Raw genomic sequence first — 22,892 nt, 5'->3', positions numbered from 1 at the left:
CAATTTGATCTCTAGTTCCTCTGCCTCTTCGAAATCCTGCCTGTACTTCTGGTAGTTCTCGATCCACATACTGCTGGAGTCTAGCTTGTAGGATTTTAAGCATAACTTTACTAGCATGAGAAATGAGTGCAATGGTGCGGTAGTTTGAACATTCTTTGGCACTGCCTTTCTTTGGAATTGGAATGTAAACTGATCTTTTCCAATCCTGTGGCCACTGTTGAGTTTTCCAAATTTGCTGGCAAATTGAGTGTAGCACTTTTACTGCATCGTCTTTTAAGATTTTGAATAGCTCAGCTGGAATACTGTCACCTCCACTAGCTTTGTTGTTGCTCAGCTTTTCTAAGGCCCACTTCACTTCACATTCTAGGATGTCTGGCTCGAGGTCAGTGACCACCTCATTGTGATTATCAGGGACATTAAGCTCATTCTTGTATAGTTCTTCTGTGTAATTTTGCCACCTCTTCTTAATCTCTTCTGCCTCTGTTAGGTCCCTGCCATTTTGGTCCTTTATCATGCCCATTTTTGCATGAAACGTTCCCTTCATCTCTCCAATTTTCTTGAAAAGATCTCTGGTCCTCCATATTCTATTGTTTTCTTCTATTTCTTTGCACTGTTCATTTAAGAAGGCATTCTTACAGTATCTCTTCTAGCTATTCTCTGGAATTCTGCATTCAATTGGGCGTATCTTTCTTTTTCTCCCTTGCCTTTCGCTTCTCTTCTTTCCTCAGCTATTTGCAAAGCTTCCTCAGACAGCTCTTTTGCTTTCTTGCATTTCTTTTTCTTTGGGATGGTTTTGGTTGCTACCTGTTGTACAATGTTGTGAACCTCTGTCCATAGTTCTTCAGGTACTCTGTCTATCAGATCTAAATCCTTAAATCTATTTGTCACCTCTACTGTATATTCAACAGGGATATGATTTAATTCATACCTGACTGGCCTAGCGCTTTTCCCTACTTTCTTCAGTTTAAGCCTAAACTTTGCAACGAGAAGCTCATGGTCTGAGCCACAGTCAGCTCCTAGTCTTGTTTTTACTGACTGTATAGAGCTTCTCCATCTTTGGCTGCAGAGCATATAGTCAATCTGATTTCTGTGTTGACCGTCTGGTGATGTCCATGTGTAGAGCCATCTCTTGGGTTGTTGGAAAAGAGTGTTTGCTATGACCATCGTATTCTCTTGACAAAATTCTATCAGCCTGTGCCCTGCTTCATTTTGTACTCCAAGGCCAAACTTGCCTGTTATTCCGGTTATCTTTTGGCTTCCTACTTTAGCATTCCAATCCCCCATGACGATAAGGACATCATTTTTTGGTGCTAGTTCTATAAGGTGCTGTAGTGCTTCATAGAACTGGTCAATTTCATCCTCTTCAGCACTGGTGGTTGGGGCATAGACTTGGACTACTGTGATATTGAATGGTTTGCCTTGGATTCGAACTGAGATCATTCTGTCATTTTGAGGATTGTATCCCAGTATTGATTTTCCTACTCTTTTATTGACTATGAAGGCTACTCCATTTCTTCTGAGGGATTGTTGCCCGCACTAGTATATCTGATGGTCATCTGAATTAAATTCACCCATTCCTGTCCATTTTAGTTCGCTGATACCTAAGATGTCGATGTTCAGTCTTGTCATCTCTTGTTTGACCACGTCCAGCTTTCCTTGATTCATGGATCTTACATTCCAGGTAAAAAAATCTTTACAGCATCGGACTTTCCTTTCACCACCAGACACATCCACAGCTGAGCATCCTTTCGGCTTTGGCCCAGTCGCTTCATTCTTTCTGGCGCTACTAGTACTAGCCCTCTGCTCTTCCCCAGTAGCATATTGGACACCTTCCGACCTGAGGGGCTCATCTTCCAGCGTCATATCGTTTTGCTTTTTGGTACTGTCCATAGGGTTTTCATGGCAAAGATACTGGAGTGGTTTGCCATTTCCTTCTCCAGTGGATCACGTTTTGTCAGAACTCTCGGCTATGACCTTTCCGTCTTGGGTGGCCCCGCATGGCATAGCTCATAGCTTCATTGAATTACGCAAGCCCCTTCGCCACGACAAGGCAGTAATCCATGAAGGGGCTTATTCAGTTTAAACATATCTAACTCCTGTCTCTTCACAGGGCTCAAGTTTCTGTTTTTCTGGCCATCTTTTCTGTCCTTTTCTGAATCGGTTACAGGTCTTCTGAATTAGAGGAGTGGAAATTCTTTTGAATTCAAACCTTTTCACGCTTGAAACGGGCTTTTTCAATGATTCAGGAAGCTTGAAACAGGCCTGATTTGAGGCTGAAGCATCCACAACAGCTAAAACAACGGCTTTGACCTGGAAACGGCTGTTTCAAACTTTCCTCACATCATTTGTGTTGCACTTTCCTTCAGTATGATATCTGACTAAAGCAGAATAAAATGGTACTTCCCACGTGTTGGGAGCAATCCTTTTGTTGAGGTACTCTAAAGTTCCACTTGCCTTTCTGAAGACTACATGACCCCTCTGATTCAATGTGTCTGCAATCAGCTACAAGTAGGGCTTGACTTACAGCCATTCATTCGGTGACAGTTCAAAATTACAATGGCACTGAAAAAAGTGACTTATTTTTTTCACACTTACGACCACTGTAGCATCCCCATGGTCATGTAATCAAAATTCAGACGCTTGGCCACTGGTGTGTATTTATGATGGTTGCAGGTCCCTGGGTCACGTGACCACCTTTTGTGGCCTTCTCATAAGTTAAAGTCAATGGGGAAGCAGATTCACTTAAGAACTGTGTTTCTAACTGAACAACCGTAATGATTATATTAACAATTGTGGCAAGAAAGGTCATAAAATGGGGCAAAACGCACTTAACAAATGTCTCACTTAGCAACAAAAATTTTGGGCTCAACTGTGGTTGTAATTCGAGGATTAGCTATACTACTCTAAGACCTTTTTCACAAGTACTGAACTGTAACCAAGTCAGGTAATCAGTATATGTTCCTTCAGTGAAGAACTTTTCATTTGTCAATCAAAATCATCCTGAATTTTATTTCTGTCTTATTCACATAATGACTATTCCATCCGATTTAGGTTATCGGCAACCTTGATCACTATTTCCTTCACTCCTCTGGCTGAATCTTTAATAAAACTATTTTAAAAAATGTAAACTCCACTTGTGATCCTTGAGATACTTCACTCATGGTATGTGAGAGCTTAGTGAATAACTTATGAGCATTCTTTCAGTACGGCTTGAGGCCAGCTATTTTTATTTTATTTTATTTTAATTCCATTTATATCCCGCCCTTCTCCGAAGACTCACGGCGGCTTACAAACTTAGCAGTAGCCTTCATTCTATGTATATGCTTACTTATTAGGGCTTTCACACACACCCCAAGCGGCATTATTACAAAGTCAGCTTAATTAAGAGCCTTGGTGGAGCAGTGGGCTAATGCCTCCTTAAGTAACACCAGCTGCCTGCAATTAGTGCAGGTTCGCATCCCACCAGGCTCAAGGTTGACTCAGCCTTCCATCCTTCCGAGGTAGGTAAAATGAGGACCCAGATTGTTGGGGGCAATTAAGCTGACTTTGTAATAATGCCGCTTGGGGTGTGTGTGAAAGCCCTAATAAGCAGGCATATACATAGAATGAAGGCTACTGCTAAGCTTGTAAGCCGCCCTGAGTCTTCGGAGAAGGGTGGGATATAAATGGAATTAAAATAAATAAATAAAATAAAAAATTGCCCCCAACAATCTGGGTCCTCATTTTACCTACCTCGGAAGGATGGAAGGCTGAGTCAACCTTGAGCCTGGTGGGACTCGAACCTGCACTAATTGCAGGCAGCTGGTGTTACTTAAGGAGGCATTAGCCCACTGCTCCACCAAGGCTATGTATCGACTTAATTGCTATGCTGTCTAGCTAACCTGTAAATGGCTTGCTTATCACACTATTTTGAACTATTTTTTAAAATACACGTACGTGTGGGCATAGATGTGTATCATTATATATTTATTTTCATTTGAGAGGGGGCATTAGAATTTCATTTTTTGTGTGCCAGTGTGTTCACGGAAAAAAGAGACAATAAAGGTTATCTTATCTTATCTTAGCTAAATATACAAACTCAAGATGTCCTTTCAGTTCAAGCATGTTTATTCCAAGGGTGTGCGTGTCTTTTAGCACGCTTTCATTCCAGCAGTGCCACTAATCTCTTTTGCTCTTAACTTTATGAAGCTAGTTTCTATAATATTTTTCCAAGCGTAAGTGTGGTTCTAAATTGCAAATCTCCTAGCCACAATGATAATTAATTCAAGGCCACTGAGGTAAATTATACATCTTTTCCTGATTAAATTGGGGGTCAAGGGTCTCAGATGAACATATTGTTACAAGTGTTTTTTTTTTAATGCCACTTAATTTTCTTTGAAGGGATGCGGTGGCTCAGTGGGTTAGGATGCTGAGCTTGTTGATCAGAAGGTCGGCAGTTTGGCGGGTCGAATCCCGAGTGCCGCATAGCAGAGTGAGCGCCTGTTACTCGTCCCAGCTTCTGCCAACCTAGCAGCTCGAAAGCACGTAAAAATGCAAGTAGAAAAATAGGGACCACTACGGTGGGAATGTAACAGCGTTCCGTGCACCTTTGGCATGTAGTCATGCCGGCCACATGTCCACGGAGACGTCCTCGGACAAACGCTGACTCTTCGGCTTTGAAACGGAGATGAGCACTGGCCCCTAGAGTTGGAAACGACTAGCACGCATGTGCGGGGGAACCTTTAACTTAACCTAATTTTCTTTGGTATTTTATGGGTCAGTGTTTCTTCTAGCATTGAACATTCCGATGACAGTAACCTACAGAACTATGCTTTCTATGAGAGAAATAACAGAGTTGGAAGGGACCTTGAAGATCTTCTAGTCTAGGGGTAGGCAACCTTGGCTCTTTTATGAATTCCTGAGCCAGCTGGGAATTGAAGTCCACAAGTCATAAAAGAGCCAAGGTTGCCTACCCCTGTTGTAGTCCAACTACCTGCAGGAAAACCCTATACCATTTCAGAGAGATGGTTGTCCAATCTCTTAAAACCTCCAGTGATGGAGCACTCACAACTTCTGGAGGCAGGCCGTTCCACTGATTCTCTTCTAACTGTTGGGAACTTTTATGATGCACACAATTATTTTTAGTAAACTTTTCCAGCCCCTTTCCATCACATTGCTCCAAAAGGTTACTAACCTCCCCATCCTGGAAATGCTTCTTGAGTTGCTTTAGCATCACAGTCAATTTTTTGGATTGTACTCCGCTATAAGCCAGCAGCATGCTGCCAAACTGGCGTTCTGTGATTCGACCATTTACAGGGTCATGCCTTTCAAACTGGAAGACAAAAGGGGAAGGAGAGAAATAATCTGGAACTGCATGGATTCCCCTGCTCACGTCATATCAATACTGTTTATTCAAATGTTCCCTTCCATGTGCAAATGGCACATTAGCAGAAATAGCAAGAAGCAGATGAAAGCATCAGAAAAGGAATGCTAACTGCATTAAACGCCGTGCTCAACACTCCTATATTTTTAATTACAATAGTATATATTTAATATACAACACAGGCATAAATATTAATACTTCAAGAATGTATTTATTATCTTGTATATTTAATAGAAATTATAAAAGAAGCACCAAAGGGAGCATTGCTATTTCTTCTGAGGTATGAATCACCTTAAGATTCTTAGTAAAAGACTGCAAGATAAAAATTTGTTAGAGACACACTCTTCCTTACACTAACAAAATATTAATGTATTAAAATATAAACATCGGTAATATATTCGTGATAAATACTTTAGCTGTCTTGGGATTCTTTTTTTTTATTAAAGAGTTTTACAAAAACAAAATTTTACAATATATCCCCAAATCCCCCCCACCCCAAACCCGCCCACTTCCCACCCCCCGCTTCCCAGAGCTAAATACAGGATTATAGTTATAATAATCATATTCTAAATAAAAAATTATGCATAATATACAATTAACCAAATTCATAATGTGCTTTAACTCTCCTTTAACATAACTACATACAAAGTACCAATAACAATATCCCACTAAAATCTACTCATAAGCTAAATGGAACTTTTTAGTCCCATATTTGTTCTGAATATAATCTATCCATCTCCTCCAAACTGAAATATATCTTTCCTGTGAATGATCCTTCAAATAAGCAGAAATCTTAGACATTTCTGCAAGATTCGAAACTTTAAACACCCATTCTTCTATAGTAGGCAAACTATCCTTCTTCCAATATTGTCCCACCAGTAACCCTGCTGCTGTTATCATATTCAACATCAAATTACTTTCTTTAACATTACATAGCTGTCTTGGGATTCTTATCCCATGCAACCTCTTACAGATAACCACTCTAAAATGAGTATAATATAAAAGGAGGTGTTTTTGGATTTCAATAGATGGCAGACTTTAAATCTTAAATATTTGGGCAAGGTTAATATTCATAAAATGAATGTTTCTCTAGAATATTGTATTTTACATGGAATTTCTACATATGCATTCACACAATATTTACAGAAATGTATCACAATATGTTGTAAATTTGGGGAGTGAGTGGGAAAGGAATGCATTTCTTAACATCTACAATTTATCTTCATTAACCTTTCAATACATCAGTCCAAAAGATAATATGGATCTTTAAAGGTTTTCATGATTTCTTTCTCATATCATTCAAAGACAGGAAAACTTCGGAACAATTAAAAAGGTTTCTTCAATCTTTTAAGTAATTTAAATGAAAAAAGTAAAATCTAGTTGTAAATGCTATTGTTCTTTAATAACATCCCAGTCGGCTCAGTTTAATCTTGATTGGTCTTCAATTAATCAACTGACATTCATAAAGATTTTCTCCTTTCAAGGAATAAAAACTGCCGGTGAAAATACACGATACAGAAATAAACATGATGTTAATGTGATAATCTGCTCTTCAGATGTTTGCCTTCACACTGTCAGAACCTTTTTGGAATAGTATTATGGCATTTAAATAAGCCTGCAAGTTAATCTAAACTCGTTCAACTGGCTGCAATTTGTCACTCAATTTGATAGCATGCAAGATTTCCTAAATTTCACAGATCCATCAAAAACTCAACAATCAACCCATGCCAAGGTCAACTAAATGGACAAAGATTGCAGAAGCATGCTACATAAACCTTATACCTCAGTGAGGGCATTTTTTTTAAAAAATGTTATCTATATTTAACAGAGAAAGCCAGTTTGGCGTGGGTCTTAAAGGCACCAAGGTACACCTTAGGAGGCTGTTAATTATACTTCTGCCTTGTAGATGAATTCAGCCATGGCAAACGACTTCTAAAAATATTGCCATGAGTGCAGACTGACCCACCAGTATAATAATGAAACGACAAACTTTCAACAGAAGAACGCTTGGACCTGGGGTTCCTAGAGAGGTGGTAGGACCCTTAGTAAGTCTTCTCTCCCAGATCTTTCTTGATGGTCCAAGTCAATGCAAGACAAGGAAGGCCATGAACTGTTGAGCCATGTAGGGCAGAGGTCCTCAATCTTTTGGGCACCAGGGACCGGTTCCGTGGAGAGAGGCTTTTCCGTGGACTGGAGGGCGCATGGTTTTGTGTGCTGCCTGCATCTCGTGGATGGGGCTTTGCTTGCTGGCATGCTGCGGCCCAGTACTGGTCAAGGGACCAGGGGTTGGGGGCCCCGATGTAGGGTTTTAAAGATGATACGCAGCATCTTGAAACTAACTGGCAGCTAGTGCAGCTCCTGTTATTACATGGCACCTGTCAGTGTGGCCATAATTATTTGGCTTGCTTTATGTTGAATCTGCTGAAGTTTTTGCATGGTGCTGGTTGTTTCCATCACACATTACTAATGTTCAAATACACCCAATCCATCCTCCCTTCTTAACATGTATTTGTTAAAATTAATTGACCTTTCATCCTAAGTACAGATCAGTGAAGAAAGAATGAATTTCTCTTTCCCCATATGTTCATAGAAACGTAATAAGGTCAATGAGGATGACATAAATGAATAGGAGGAGAAGAAAAAGGAGGAGAACGGCATGACAGAGAAAAGACAATCTTGAAATCCTACAATGGGAGTAGTTGTAAACAGGAATAGAAAGGGGGAGAAAAGCTCTTCCCACGTATTAAACGTATTAAATGGATCAGTGGTCTAAAGTGTAATAAGTCAGGTTTAGGACATAAATCAATAATGTCCATTAAAATGCTTTTGTTTCTCTTGAATCTGAAGTACTACAGTATCTTGGCCAGTTTATATTTAATTCTAATGAGGCATAAGTTATAACTTGCAGTCAAAGAAGTGAAGACAGCATAATGGATGGGTAATAAGAACTAGCTTTAAAGAGATGGCTATGCTTCTGAGCCTGGGGCGCTACACGCACGAAGGGGCCCGCCTCCTGGCTATATTGCTAACAGGCTAGATGTCTTATTTGTATGTACCTGAATTAGATGTTTTAATGTTTTTTTAGCATTTTAATAGTTTTAAAGAAAGAGTCTTTGTGGTGCACTGGTTAGATTGCAGTATTCCAGGCTAACACTGCCCACAGCCAGAAGTTCGATTTGAACGGATGACTCAGCCTTCTATCTGTCCGAGATTGGTAAAATGAAGACCCAGATTGATAGGGGCAACATGCTGACATCGTAAACCATCCAGAGTGTGCTGTAAAGCATTTTGAAGCAGTATATAAGTCTAAATGCTATTGCTACTGTACGGTCTTTATTGTTTTAAATATATTTAAGATCTTAATTGTAATTAAGTGTTTCTCAATTGTGAGCCTCCCAGAGTCATTTGCTGAGATGGGCAGCTATAGAAATCAAATAAATAACTAGACAAAGTACCATCTTCCCCACCATGTACATCTGTGACAGCAGGACACTCTAATAACATTTTTTTTGTTGCTTTATTAATTCAATATATCTTTTTTTCCTTTTAAAAAGTTTTCACAATTGTAAGCACATTGCTTCTTCTAGTGTCCGTAGGTGTAATATTTCCCTCTCTAAAGGAAGCTAAACTGATCTGTTATGCTCTTGATTGCTTGTCACAGACAAAAAGTAAATTATTTTGTGGCCTCTGACTCCGCATCAAACAGTAGCCAGATGAAGAAATTTCACCTAATCTTCTAGGATTTATTTATGGAGGATGAAGCTTTCTAAATCAGAAAGCCCTTCCATTTGAAAAAATGATTCATCTCACATATCCATTTGGTATCACAAAGCTGAACACAGATCTCCCTCAGCCTTAAAATATGATCTGCTGATGAACAGTGCACGTGATGAAATGGATGCAAATACTCTCTCTTAAAATGCGCTGTTGGACAAATGGAAAAAACACACTAATCTGGGGATCTTTGAGATTTGTATAATAGAATTTAACTGAGATTTGAATAATACTTAATAACGTAACTTAACATAAGAGTTCTTAAGACCTTTATAAAATTCAAAGTCACCAAGCCTCTATCGCACAAAAGACAAAAGGAAGGAAACAGTGATGAGTTCAAAGTCTAAATCCTATTAAAACAATAGTGAATAAATGCCATTTTTCAATGTAGCTTTTGTACTTTCCAATGTGCTTATCCTCTAATCAGCAAGGGCATTTTTTTAGAAGCAGAACAAGACAGAACACAATACTTTTTTTGAAGCATCAAAACTGAAAGTATACTATATCCTTTTATTATTTTATTTTTTTAATTTATTTGTACAGTTCTATAAATATAAGAGTTACCGATCTCAGGAAGAACTCCACTGTCTAGGCCGGAATGGGGATATGCCATTATCCCTGTTGAACAACTGGGCACCAAGAACCATTGGAAGTCTATAGACAGGTGCCTACCTTTTGCCCCTCTTAAGCTAGTGAAATATAGAAGGAAGATTTGTGCGAAATTTGGTATTTGCAAACCAAGAGAAAACTTTCACTATTTCAAATTCTTGCAACTTTCTTCAGAAAAAGTCTGGTAGCATTCCATTTCATTAAAAGGGACAGACGTTCAAAATTTGATTAAAATTAGTTCTGCAGAAAAGTTTATTTATTTATTTAGATTTATATACCGCCCTTTCCTGAAGGACTCAGGGCGGTTTACAGGGCATTTAAAAGAAAGTCAATACAAACGTTAAAACAAATTAAAAAGGATTAAATAAAACCCTGAGAAAAATAAAAAACCCAGTTAAAATTAAAATTAAAAAATTCTCAGCCTGGGCCAGAGAGCTCGAAAAGCCAGGTCTTCAGGTCCCGGCGGAATGAACGGAGGTCGGGGGCAGTCCTAAGCTCCGCAGGCAGCTGGTTCCACAGGGCAGGCGCACCCACTGAGAAGGCCCTACCCCTGGGTGTTACCCGCCGGCAATCTTTAACCGGCGGCACCCTGAGAAGACCCTCCCCGTGGGAGCGCACTGGATGAAGGGAGCTTGATGCTGGCAGCAGGTGTTCCCTCAAATATCCCGGACCCTCGCCATTTAGGGCTTTATAGGTCATCACCAGCACCTTGAATCTCACCCTAAGGGCAACCGGAAGCCAATGCAGCTCGCGGAGTAGAGGTGTTACATGGGAGTATCGGGAGACCCCCATCATGACTCGCGCGGCTTCATTCTGCACCAGCTGAAGCCTCTGGGTGGTCCTCAAGGGCAGCCCCATGTAGAGAGTGTTGCAGTAGTCTAAATGGGAGGTCACGAGCGCATGAGTGACTGTGCGTAGGGCATCTCGGTCCAGGTAGGGTCGCAACTGGCGCACCAGGCGAACCTGGGCAAAAGCCCCCCTGGTCACGGCTCCTATATGGTCTTCAAAAGTGAGCCGTGAATCCAGGAGGACGCCCAAGTTGCGAGCCCTATCAACGGGAGGTAACACCTCACCCCCCATCATTAGAGATGGAATAGTCTGGTTGACCCGAGATGTTAGACTGCACGATTCACTTAAAAACTGCAGTGGTTCACTTAACAGCCATGACCAAAAAGGTCATAAAATTGGGCACAATCCACTTAACAACCACTTTGCTTAGCAATGGGAATTCTGGTTCCAACTGTGGACACAAGTCAACGACTATCTGTATGGCTAAGATTGAATACTTGTGAAAACAAGGTCAATTATGGTCCTTTGATTTTATCGTCTGCCACCAACCTATAAGAGCTGTCCTTTAGATATATCTCATTTTGTTAAAGGAAGCACAACATAGTTTAGCATATAGATAGGTTTAGAATAACCCTGGAAACTTTGAAAGAAGTAGGAAATGGTGCAACAAAAACACTAAAAATGATGGATCTGTCTGGATGTACAAGCATCAGCATTTGGGGAATAGCTCCCGTCTGCTCCAATTACTATAAAACAGGAAAATCAGGGAAAGCTTTTCACAGCTTGAAGCGGAACGGAAAACCAACACAAAAAAATACTTCTTCTCCAATAGCTCCCCATTTCAGACGAGGACTACAAAATTTCTTGGAGCCTAAATGCTACACAGAAGATGAAATCCAACACTGCATTCTGATACTGATATTTAATTTACTTTATATTCCAAAGCATCAATTAAAAAAACAAAAAAACAAGAGGAGGCCAAACAAACAAACTGCGGACGAAGAAACATCATAAACAAAGCAAAGTGTTGTTTGGAGTGGCCCTGAGCTGTCAGTTGTGCTTCATGGACCTCAAAAACAGCTGTGATTTCTGGAGTCAGACAGGGCAAAGATATTTTGGGGGCCCTCGTGGGGCTACTATGAATCCACTGGTTTTCCACGGTATTTTTTTCTACTGTGTTTTAGGGGCTAAAGGGAGATACCCAAACCGACTTCTGAGAAAAACACGGGTTTTTTTCCCCCCTACATATTTCAAATAAAGTATTTTAGAGGTATTCATCATCATACCAAATTATTCTTTTAAATGAGAAATGATAAGATAACCTTTAAAAGGGACGTGGTGGCTCAGTGGGTTAGGATGCTGAGCTTGTCGATCGGAAGGTCGGCAGTTTGGCGGGTCGAATCCCGAGTGCCGCGTAACAGAGTGAGCGCCTGTTACTCGTCCCAGCTTCTGCCCACCTAGCAGTTCAAAAACACGTAAAAATGCAAGTAGAAAAATAGGGACCACTACGGTGGGAAGGTAACAGCGTTCCGTGCACCTTTGGCGTCTAGTCATGCCGGCCACATGACCACGGAGACGTCCTTGGACAAGCGCTGGCTCTTCGGCTATGAAATGGAGATGAGCACCGGCCCCTAGAGTCGGAAACGACTAGCACGCATGTGCGGGGGAACCTTTACCTTTACCTTTAAGATAACCTTTATTGTTTTTTTCTGTGAACAGACTGGCACACACTAAAAATGAAAATCCGATGCCCAGGTTTCAAAAGAAAACACACGCGCACACACATACACATTTTGAATACATAGCAGGAAAAAAAGGGTCTTGAGAGTTAACAAGGTTGATACTATATGATATAAAGCCATTATAGAATGTAGTTGCTCTGCTTCAGATACTGCAAAGGCTACTCCCAGAAGATAACAAAGAAAACTGGTCATGGAGAGGAAGTGTAACGTCCCAGACAAGACTGTGGACCCTGGTCAAGCAGCACTTATATGCCATGTCCTGGATAGAAGGAAGTGAACTTCCAATAATCTTTTCCACTGTCCTCACCACTCTCTGCACTGCCTTCCTGTCCAAAACAGTCATACCTTCAAACCACACAGTTATACCATACAACAGGATGCTTTCAATCATCCCTCTATAGAAAGTGGTAAGAATAGGTAAAGGATGATGTGCTCTTCTCATACAACACAAAAAATGCAGCCACTGCCGTGCCGACTTCATCAGTGTCTCACTATTGAGCGACAAAGCTAGTCTACTCATCAGCTGCATACCCAAAAACCTGATACTACTAACCGACTTCACAGTTGAATCATTAATACACAAAGGTGTATGGTTGTGTCTGCCTCTTCTGAAATTGACAATTATCTCTTTTGTTTTATATACCATTGGGGTAATTTTGCTGGCTGATGATAAAACATTTGTAACTTTCCTCTTAGGAAAAATGATTCCCTAAATGGAGTGTGATGTCAATCTGTTCTCTATTCTGCAAACTTCATCTGGAAATGTTAGCAAACGGGTTGATTTTCTGATGCTTGGCTTTCCTTGGACAGTTTCATCTTGCAACAGAGCCAGAAGCTGCATTATTTCCAGAGTGACCATAAGCAATGTATTCACAAAGCCTCCTACGCTTTTCAGTTAACCTACAGAAAGGCTACAGAAAGCCTTGAAATGAACAAAGAATGCCCAGGTTCCATAAAAGAAAATTAAGTTCAATCATTTTTCTTTCTATCCCAGGATGAGTTTGACAGACAGGGCCCATGAAGAATCTCATAACAAAGAAGTGGCATTTGCAGGGCTGGGAGGAAGACAACAAAAGCAATTTCACATTTTCATAGTGCAATCCTCTTCTCTGAGTGCGGTACAACATCACATTGTGAAAAGGCAAAAACTTTGTGGAAAAAAATGCTTTCTCAACAAACCAGCAAGTTCCTGCAGATATCCACAAGCAAAGATATTCCCATAGTAAATGAAGGTTCCATAGTAAATTTAAGATTGTTAAATTTAACGATACCTAGGTTTGACCACTAATCACCTTTTCACATTTTTTTTTCTTAACTTACAGGCCTACTCCATTTCTGACAGTCAAAACTATTCTAGTTCTTTCAAAATGTAAACCATGTCATAACATACTGGGAAATCAAGCAAAATTCCCCCAACATTTTTGAGAAACCAAGCAGATCCTCTAGAATTGCTTAACCTTATAAGGCTATATCTCCAGCCTTCAAATTTGACAACTGATTCAAAAAGACACCATGGTTAGTAAGGTCAAGAGCAGGTAGGATTTACAAAAGTATTGATAAAATTATGCTTCCTATCCACAGGGATTCCCCACAATGATTAAAATATTCTCTTTTGTAAACTCAGTATTGATCAGAATAAAACCCTAAGCATACATATACATATACATATACATATACATATAAAAGCAGAGATATCACCCTGTCAACAAAAGTGCGTATAGTCAAGGCTATGGTCTTCCCAGTTGCAATGTATGGCAGTGAAAGCTGGACCATAAGAAAGGCTGAGCGCCAAAGAATTGAAGCCTTTGAACTCTGGTGCTGGAGAAGACTCCTGCGAGTCCCTTGGACTGCAAGGCGATCAAACCGGTCAGTCCTAGAGGAGATCAACCCTGACTGCTCTTTAGAAGGCCAGATCCTGAAGCTAAAACTCAAATACTTTGGCCACCTAATGAGAAGGAAGGACTCACTGGAGAAGAGCCTAATGCTGGGAAAGGTTGAGGGCAAGAGAAGAAGGGGACGACAGAGAATGAGGTGGCTGGATGGAGTCACTGAAGCAGTAGGCGTGAGCTTAAAGGGACTCCAGAAGATGGTAGAGGACAGGAAGGCCTGGAGGAACATTGTCCATAGGGTCGCAATGGGTCGGACACGACTTCGCAACTAACAACAACAACAATACATATACATATACATACGTGTGTGTGTGTGTGTGTGTGTGTGTGTGTGTTTAGACAAAATTAAAGAATTATGGCAGGGCTACGTAGGTGATTTTTGAAATAATAATTTTGTCTAGGAAAAACATCACTGGAATTAGCTATTAAAAGCACCACTAGTAATCTCAAAATGTAAATTAAAAGGAGGGGAAAATGAAGAAGTAGCTTAATACTAAAAACACAGTTCTATTAACACAGAGGACTAGGGAATTAATCAAGATAAAATACAATAAGGTAAGTAAGCAGCACCAGGAAAATCCACCTCACCCTATTAAAAGATAAAGCCTACGATGGAAGTGAAATGCTGCAAGCTTATCACCAATTCTCAGCATGATGTCTTTTCTTTAACATTACCGATGCAAACTCAGTTCAGGATCAGTTAAAAAAAACCTATATTATTATTTTAAAAAGCAATGTCAAGGACACAGAAGAGCGTGCAGTCCCACCTAGTTCAACTTCTGGCCCCCAAAATGGCAGTTTGTAGCCGTGATGTTAGCAATTAGGAACTGGAAAGAAGAGCCAGTTTGGGTGCTAGTCTAGAAAACAGGAGACCAGGACTTCTAGTTTCACATTAGTCATGAAAATCGGCTGGGTGACCTTGGGCTAGTGATATAGGCAACCTCGGCTCTTTTATGACTCATGGACTTCAACTCCCAGAATTCCTGAGTCAGATGATGACTCAGGAATTCTGGGAGTTGAAGTCCATGAGTCATAAAAGAGCCGAGGTTGCCTACTCCTCTCTCTCAGTCCAACCTATCTCACTGTTGTTGTGGGGAAAACAGGAATACAGGTAATCCTCAATTTATACCCAATCAGTGACTATTTGAAGTTACCTCAGCACTCAAAAGAGAGACCCTTCCTCGCCCCTTGTCCCCAAGATCATGTGATCCAAATTTGGGTGCCTGGCAAGCAGCACGAATTTACGACACTTGCAGCATCCTGGAGTCATGTGATTGGCCTCTGCAACCTTCCCAGTCGGCTTCCAACAACCAGAATCAACGAGGGAAGCCAGGTTCACTTAATGACCATGATTCACTTAGCCACAGTGATTCACTTAACAACGCTGGCAAGGAAGGTGGTCAACGTGGGCACAATTCACCTAACAACCACCTTGCTGAGCAACTGAAAGCCCGATGATAATAATGGGGTAATAATGCAAGGACTACCTCTATCGTGTATGTTTGTTGCCTTGAGTTACTTATAAAATAAGAGAGATGGGATAAAAAAAAACCTAGGACATAAATATGTAAACAAACAACAAATGCAGCCTTTGGGGGAAAAGCAAGCAAACAAAAACAGAGGGCATTAGAAGCCCAGTAAAGTAATGATCAACCCTGACTGCTCTTTAGAAGGCTAGATCCTGAACCTGAAACTCAAATACTTTGGCCACCTAATGAGAAGGAAGGACTCACTAGAGAAGAGCCTAATGCTGGGAAAGATTGAGGGCAAGAGAAGAAGGGGATGACAGAGAATGAGGTGGCTGGATGGAGTTACTGAAGCAGTAGGCCTCCAGAAGATGGTAGAGGACAGGAAAGCCTGGAGGAACGTCCATAGGGTCGCGATGGGTCGGACACGACTTCGCAACTAACAACAACAAAGTAATGAGAAAAAAAACAACAGGAGTGAGTTGGATGGTACCAGAGATGGTAAAATTTCATGATCTACTGAGAGTTTGGTTTAAGGGCTGGTTTTTGAGGAGCGAGAAGAAAGTGACAGTCTCTCTAGGTCATCTCTCACCATCTCTGCATCAGAATTATAGTGGGCAGTAAATGGGTTAAAACTATGTTTCCTGCTGACAGCAAGACCTCATGGATGCCCAGTTTTGGGGAACTGTTTTGGATGTAGATCACTGACCTCAGAAAGCCACTGCAGCCTGCAGCTGAACAGCAGAATTAATTACAGCCACCAGCAGATTCCAGGACTTTAACGGGCAATTTAAAGAGTTATGTACAGAAGCACTGCGCTCTTAGTTTCCAAGTCATACATAAAAGTAACTTAGTCTGCTAGAGGTGGTCTAGCATTGTTTCCCTTCTGCTTACAGGCCCCTTCTTTTACTTTTAGGAAAAGATAAAATATTTCTCAAACTAGAAAAATGTAAGGGAAAAAAAACCCAAATACTTTGGAAACCTGAATTCATGGGCTTGGGTTTTATTAGCAACTGGCAGGCTATGAAAAAAATCTGGTGCTCAACTAGTTCTGGCTGCCAATCAAAGATCAAACAAACTTGAGGAGGGAATTACGGCTGTAGCAAATGCCACTTTGAAAGTCAATAGGCAGCCCACCAATCCATCAGACTCTTCTTCATAGTAGCTGTTACACTGAGATGACAAAGTGAGTTTCGTATCAGATGAATATATGGAGGAAGTTGATTATCTCCAAATTGCAAAGGAAAAAACAAAGTATAAGAAAAGTAATAGTAATTGAGAATGAAAACTTTAGATTTAATAAAACTATCCTTTACTAATGGATATGTCTATCTCTATTACATGTTACAGATCCCATACCACACGTGAAAGCCAGTCTAGTGTAGTGACTAAGATCTTGGGCTAATCTACATTTCTAGGCCAGCGAGCCAGTGCTGTCTGAAGACATTTCTGCAGGCACGTGGCCAGCATGACATCACAGAACACTCTTACCCTTCCCACCAAAGTGGTACCTATTTATCTACTTGCATTTGTAAGCTTTCAAACTGCTAGGTTGGCAGGAGCTGGGGCGAGGACAGGAGTTCACCCCATTGCATAGAGCCTGGGTCACGAACCTGGGCTGCCAGCTTTCCAGCCGACTCCGCATCTTAATTGCTGAGCCACCACTCCACCAAATTGTCAGGAGGAAAGTTCAAAAGTAATGTTAGAAAGTATGACTTCACAGAGAATAGCGGAAGCTTGGAACCAATTCTGGCGGAGGTGGTGGGTCAATCATCAGTAACTGAATTTGAACATGCATGGGATAAGCACAGGTCCATCATCTGACAAAAATAAAAAAGGAAAACTAATTGATTAAAAAGAAAAAAAAATCCCCAAATAAACTCAAATGGCAGACTTAATGGATCACTAGGTCTTTTTCCACCATCAATTTTCCATGTTTCTATGTTTCTAAATCAAGTTATTTGTTAGCTCATAGTAAAACAAAAAAAAAACACAATATTTCTGCACATTTATTTCAATTCAGGCAATGTTCTTGTCTTTATCTTTTATTTCAGTTGCAAAAAACTCAGTCATAATACTGTTGTCCGACATGACGGTTTTCATTTGCTATAAAGGTGCATTCAATGAAGAGTATTCAACATGTAACGAGATATACTTTATCGTTAACACTCAGTCCATCTTTCTTCTTTCTGGGTTTCTTCTTGAAGATGAATCCGCAAGATGTAATTTATTACTGATACGATCAGGCATAAAATTTAAATATCGAATTTAAGGTTCCTCTCTGAAAATCTTGTACATGACAACTAATATTTTTGTAAACATTAATTCATACAATTGAGTGATGATTCTGGAGATAGCAAGGACTCCAGTTTTTATTCCTAGATTTCCAGCATCAGAATATAATGTGAATTTATCTAGTAAAGTGAATAAAGATTCTGATCAAGAAATGTTCTCTGTAGCTTCTACCTTCTGACAGAATTCAAATATACTAAATACAAACTTTATTCCAATCTAATTTGGTTATAAAGAACGGAGAATCTTCATGGCAGGTTTAATTGGTTTCAAAGTATGCTTAAAGGTAAAGGTAACGGTTCCCCCGCACATGCGTGCTAGTCGTTTCCGACTCTAGGGGCCGGTGCTCATCTCCGTTTCATAGCCGAAGAGCCAGCGCTTGTCCGAGGACGTCTCCGTGGTCATGTGGCCGGCATGACTAGCACGGAACGCTGTTACCTTCCCACCGTAGTGGTCCCTATTTTTCTACTTGCATTTTTACGTGCTTTCGAACTGCTAGGTTGGCAGAAGCTGGGACGAGTAACAGGCGCTCACTCTGCTACGCGGCACTCGGGATTCGACCCGCCAAACTGCCGACCTTCCGATCGACAAGTTCAGCGTCCTAACCCACTGAGCCACCGCGTCCCTTCAAAGTATGCTTAAGTAGCACTAAATAGAGTGCACTAAGAAGAATTTAATTTCCTATTTGAAATCCTGTTTTATAGTTCAATTCATTCCTCTTTGCCATACCAGGTTGGCCATATTTGTGAGTGTAAAATATTAGTCTAGTAGTTTATAAATGCTTCTAGTTTTTCTATATAATGTGTCAGAATAGAGGTATGGAGTTTTACTGGGGCAAGAATAAACACCCAGATGGTCTAATGGCTAACATTTATTAACATTTGGAAATGCTTTTTCCCTTGACAGATATAGTTCATGATAATATAATTTCTTTTATAGCAGTTGACCTAGGATATACTTCATTGTATTTTTCAAAAAGCAGATTAATTTTACAGTTATTCACGACAGCCTATTTCAATTAACCGAAACAACATTAAATTATAACTATCAAATATTCCCTGAAATTGATTAATGTACAGGTATGTCCTTTGTAGCCTACAAGAGATTATTCACAGTAAGTGAATATTAAATTTGACATAAACTCAAGAGCACACATAACATATAAAAAAAGAAAGAAAAATTCATCTGTGTAAAATAATAGATAGATAATGTAGATAGATAGATAGATAGATAGATAGATAGATAGATAGATAGATAGATAGATAGATAGATAGATAGATAGATTTTAATTTTATAGGGGCAAAATTTGGGACACATGTAAGAGATGAAATCAGGTCAGAAAACTAAAAGCAAGAATGTGTTATTTTTTACTGCAGAATAGAAATATTTTGTGCTGCAATATGGTATGTTTTATTTTTTTTAGCTCATTGCTCCAGAATCAACCAACCATTCATCTGGCTATGTGGGTATTTCAGGAAATCTAAAAGCATCTGGATTCTCATGGGAAGTGAAAGGAATGAGATCTCCTGGGGGAACAGATTATACCATCTGCTTAAATAAGCTGTGTCCTGGTAATTAGAACTAATGATATTAATAAGACAAATCTGTAAGCAAATGGAAAGTGCATTAAGCAAAATCCCTGTGGATTATTAGACACTAACCTCAAGTTTGAGAATGTCATGCTGAAGTTTGCGTTGGAACTCCAAGAAGTGGGAGATGGTCAGTTTCCCCTTCAAATCAGCTCCAAAAAAGTATGTTGTCAATGCTGAATTAAAGCCGGTCTTCAACGTATTCCCAGTAGTTGAACGGTCTCTGTGACGCATACCCATGCTAGTCTGGGAACGAATGATGCTCTGAACCTACAGATGGCAAAACAACAATAGTAATAGCATTTAGACTTATATATCACCCTATTGCGTTTTACATCACTCTCTGGGCAGTTTCCAATGTAAGCATTATTTGCATATTGCCCACAACAATCTAGATCCTCATTTTACTGACCTTGGAAGGATGGAAGGCTCAGTCAACCTTGAGCCCCATCAAGATTGAATTCCAGGTTATGGGCAGAGTTTGCTTGTAACACTGCATTCTAACCACTGTGCCACCAAGGCTTAAAAGTTGAATACCCAGCTATAACTAGGTAGATCGCAGCTTTGTTATCTCCCCAAAATGACTGTAGCTAGTATTTATTTTAATGTGCACATTGAGTTTTAAACCCCTTTAGAGTGTACTGATAAATTTCTGAATTCTCAGAGATTACTTTCTTCGCTAGAGAATTATCCATATTAGATGGCTGAAATCCAGAACAATCCCTATTTTGCTCTAGAGACAAACTTAGCAACGCCCAGTATTCCCAGTATGGTCTATCCAAGTAGTGATATAGAACCATTGGCCTTCCAGATACTGCTATACTATAGCTCCCAGAAATCCCAACCAACAAAGAACCACAACAGATGACCAGAAAGACCACATTTGTGCAAGGCTTCACAAATATGCAGTTCAGAGAAACTATGTATTAGTCCAATTGAAAAGAAAAGGTAATCATGATTAAGATGGAAAGGACTATGCATGATGAGCTATTCCATTATTTCTCCAATGGATATTATTAAATGGCAAAGTATGAAATGGATGTTTTGTTGCATTTGCTTGACTGTGAATTTTTACAGAACTTTACATGAAACTAGCAAACCTGATTCTATGATGATCTCTCCTTAGAAATATCAAAGCATAGGGCTGAAAGGGACTTTGTAGGTCTTCTAGTCCAACCCATTGCTCAAGGCAGGGGTCTTATTTAATCCCAGGTTGTCCAATCTATTTTTGAATCCTCCAGGGATGGAGCACCCACAACCCCAGGAGGCAAGCTATTCCATTGATTAATTGCTCTCACTGTCAGAAAATTTCTCCTCAGTTCTAGGTCATATCTCTTTTTGACAAAATTCTATCCATTACTTCTTGTCCTGCCCTCTTTGCCCTAGTCAATCCCCTCTTTTTTGTGACAGCCCCTTAAGCACTGGAAAGTAGTCATTGTGTCCTCCCTAATCCTTCTCTTTTATATTGAGATCTTACATCTCAAGAAATGGGAGAAGATCTGGCTTTCTTAGGTGAGATAGGCAGGATAAAAATGTGATTAATTAATTATGGCTGTAAGCCAGAGAAGGGCCTTACAGGGGAAGAAATGGAGGTAGTGACAGATTTTATTTTCCTGGGCTCCAAGATCACTGCAGATGGGGACTGTAGCCAGGAAATTAAAAGACGCTTGCTCCTCAGGAGGAAAGCAATGGCAAATCTAGACAGCACACTAAAAAGCAGAGACATCACCCTGTCAACAAAAGTGCGTATAGTCAAGGCTATGGTCTTTCCAGTTGCAATGTATGGTAGTGAAAGTTGGACCATAAGAAAGGCTGAGCGCCAAAGAATTGAGGCCTTTGAACTATGGTGCTGGAAAAGACTCCTGCGAGTCCCTTGGACTGCAAGGCGATCAAACCGGTCAGTCCTAGAGGAGATCAACCCTGACTGCTCTTTAGATGGCCAGATCCTGAAGCTAAAACTCATATATTTTGGCCACCTAATGAGAAGGAAGGACTCACTGGAGAAGAGCCTAATGCTGGGAAAGGCTGAGGGCAATAGAAGAAGGGGACGACAGAGAATGAGGTGGCTGGATGGAGTCACTGAAGCAGTAGGCGTGAGCTTAAATAGACTCCAGAAGATGGTAGAGGACAGGAAGGCCTGGAGGAACGTTGTCCATAGGGTTGCGATGGGTCAGACACGACTTCGCAGCTAACAACAACAACAACAACATGTCATGCAGCAGCAATATAGGAAAATGCTAGAGGCAGATGATTGCTTTACCGACAATGGAACAAAGCATCACTTTGTATTATGTAGGAGAAGGCAGTTGTACCTTGGTGATTTCCCAAGAAAACCACAGTGTGCAAGCTATCATTCAATGTTTTTAATTTCAAATGCTAGGGGAAAAATGTACAGGATCATCCAACAGAGATTACAGAATTAGATGGCAAGAACAATGCCAAATGTTCAAGCTGGTTTTAAAAAAAGGCCGAGGAACAAGAGATATTGCTGATGCACCACGGATAATTGAGAAAGTCCCAGAATGCTACTTTCCCAATCAACATGTGCTTCATTGATTAGCCTTTGTTTATGTTAACTATGTCAAGCTGTGTTCAGTAACATGGGAATCCCAAACCTCTAATTGTCTTTACACTAGTCTTGCATTATAGATCAGGAAGCCTATAGCCTGAGTGGAGCATGGAGAAATAGACTGGCTCTAGGTTGGCAAAGAAATGAGACTAGGATGTATAACTTCTCCTTCTTTATTCAAACTATCTGTTGAATATATATCGAGGGACCGAAATTGCATTGGAAAACTACGGAGTTTTACAACTGGAGGAAGAAACAATAATTTTGCCGATGATGTCTCTCTGTCAGTTGAAAATGCAATTGATCTGCAAAGTCTAACGATGCAACTCAAGGTGCATGAGGACAAAAACGGGAATAACTTTGAATAAAAAGAAGATCAAATCAATGACAAGAGGTGTAGCAAACTGCCTTAGAATGGGCAAAGAAGATGTTGAAGTGGTGGTTAGCCTTTGCCTTTCAGAATTAATTATCAAAAAAGATAAACAAAAAAAGAACCAATTGTCACAGACCAGCATTTGGTAGAGAAGCAATCAAAATCTTGGAAAAGATATTCAGATGCTGGAATATGTTTCTATCTGCAAAGATGAGAATCATGCAATTGTTTTCCCTTTGACACTCTAGGGAAATAACAGCTGGATAAAGACTGCACACAGAAAAACAAACAACTGTTGCAGTATTTGAAAATTTCTGAGGATTTTGTTCTCAGATTATTGATTTTCCGTGAGAAAGCAGAAGCGAAGAATGAGGTTATTTTCACACAACCAAAAAGGTCAGAGTAGCCTGGCAACTCTAATTCTAACCCCAATAATAA

At 40.2% G+C, this 22,892-nt stretch overlaps 1 protein-coding gene across 1 annotated transcript in view; it reads right to left on the bottom strand.

Moving 5' to 3' along the window:
* The window catches only part of MICU1 (mitochondrial calcium uptake 1), a 175,706-nt gene that overhangs the window by 38,385 nt on the left and 114,429 nt on the right, over positions 1-22,892 (bottom strand). Inside the window, exons 8-9 of the mRNA XM_083364802.1 lie at positions 19,585-19,782; positions 5,174-5,311 (exon numbers count right to left, since the gene is read on the bottom strand). Of these exons, the coding sequence (XP_083220928.1) occupies positions 5,174-5,311; positions 19,585-19,782 (336 nt within the window). The remainder of the gene's footprint in view (positions 1-5,173; positions 5,312-19,584; positions 19,783-22,892) is intronic.

Source organism: Vipera ursinii (genome assembly GCF_947247035.1).
Source record: "Vipera ursinii genome assembly, chromosome: 5".
NCBI classification, from domain to species: domain Eukaryota; kingdom Metazoa; phylum Chordata; class Lepidosauria; order Squamata; family Viperidae; genus Vipera; species Vipera ursinii.
This window is presented reverse-complemented; position numbering and strand designations above follow the sequence as displayed.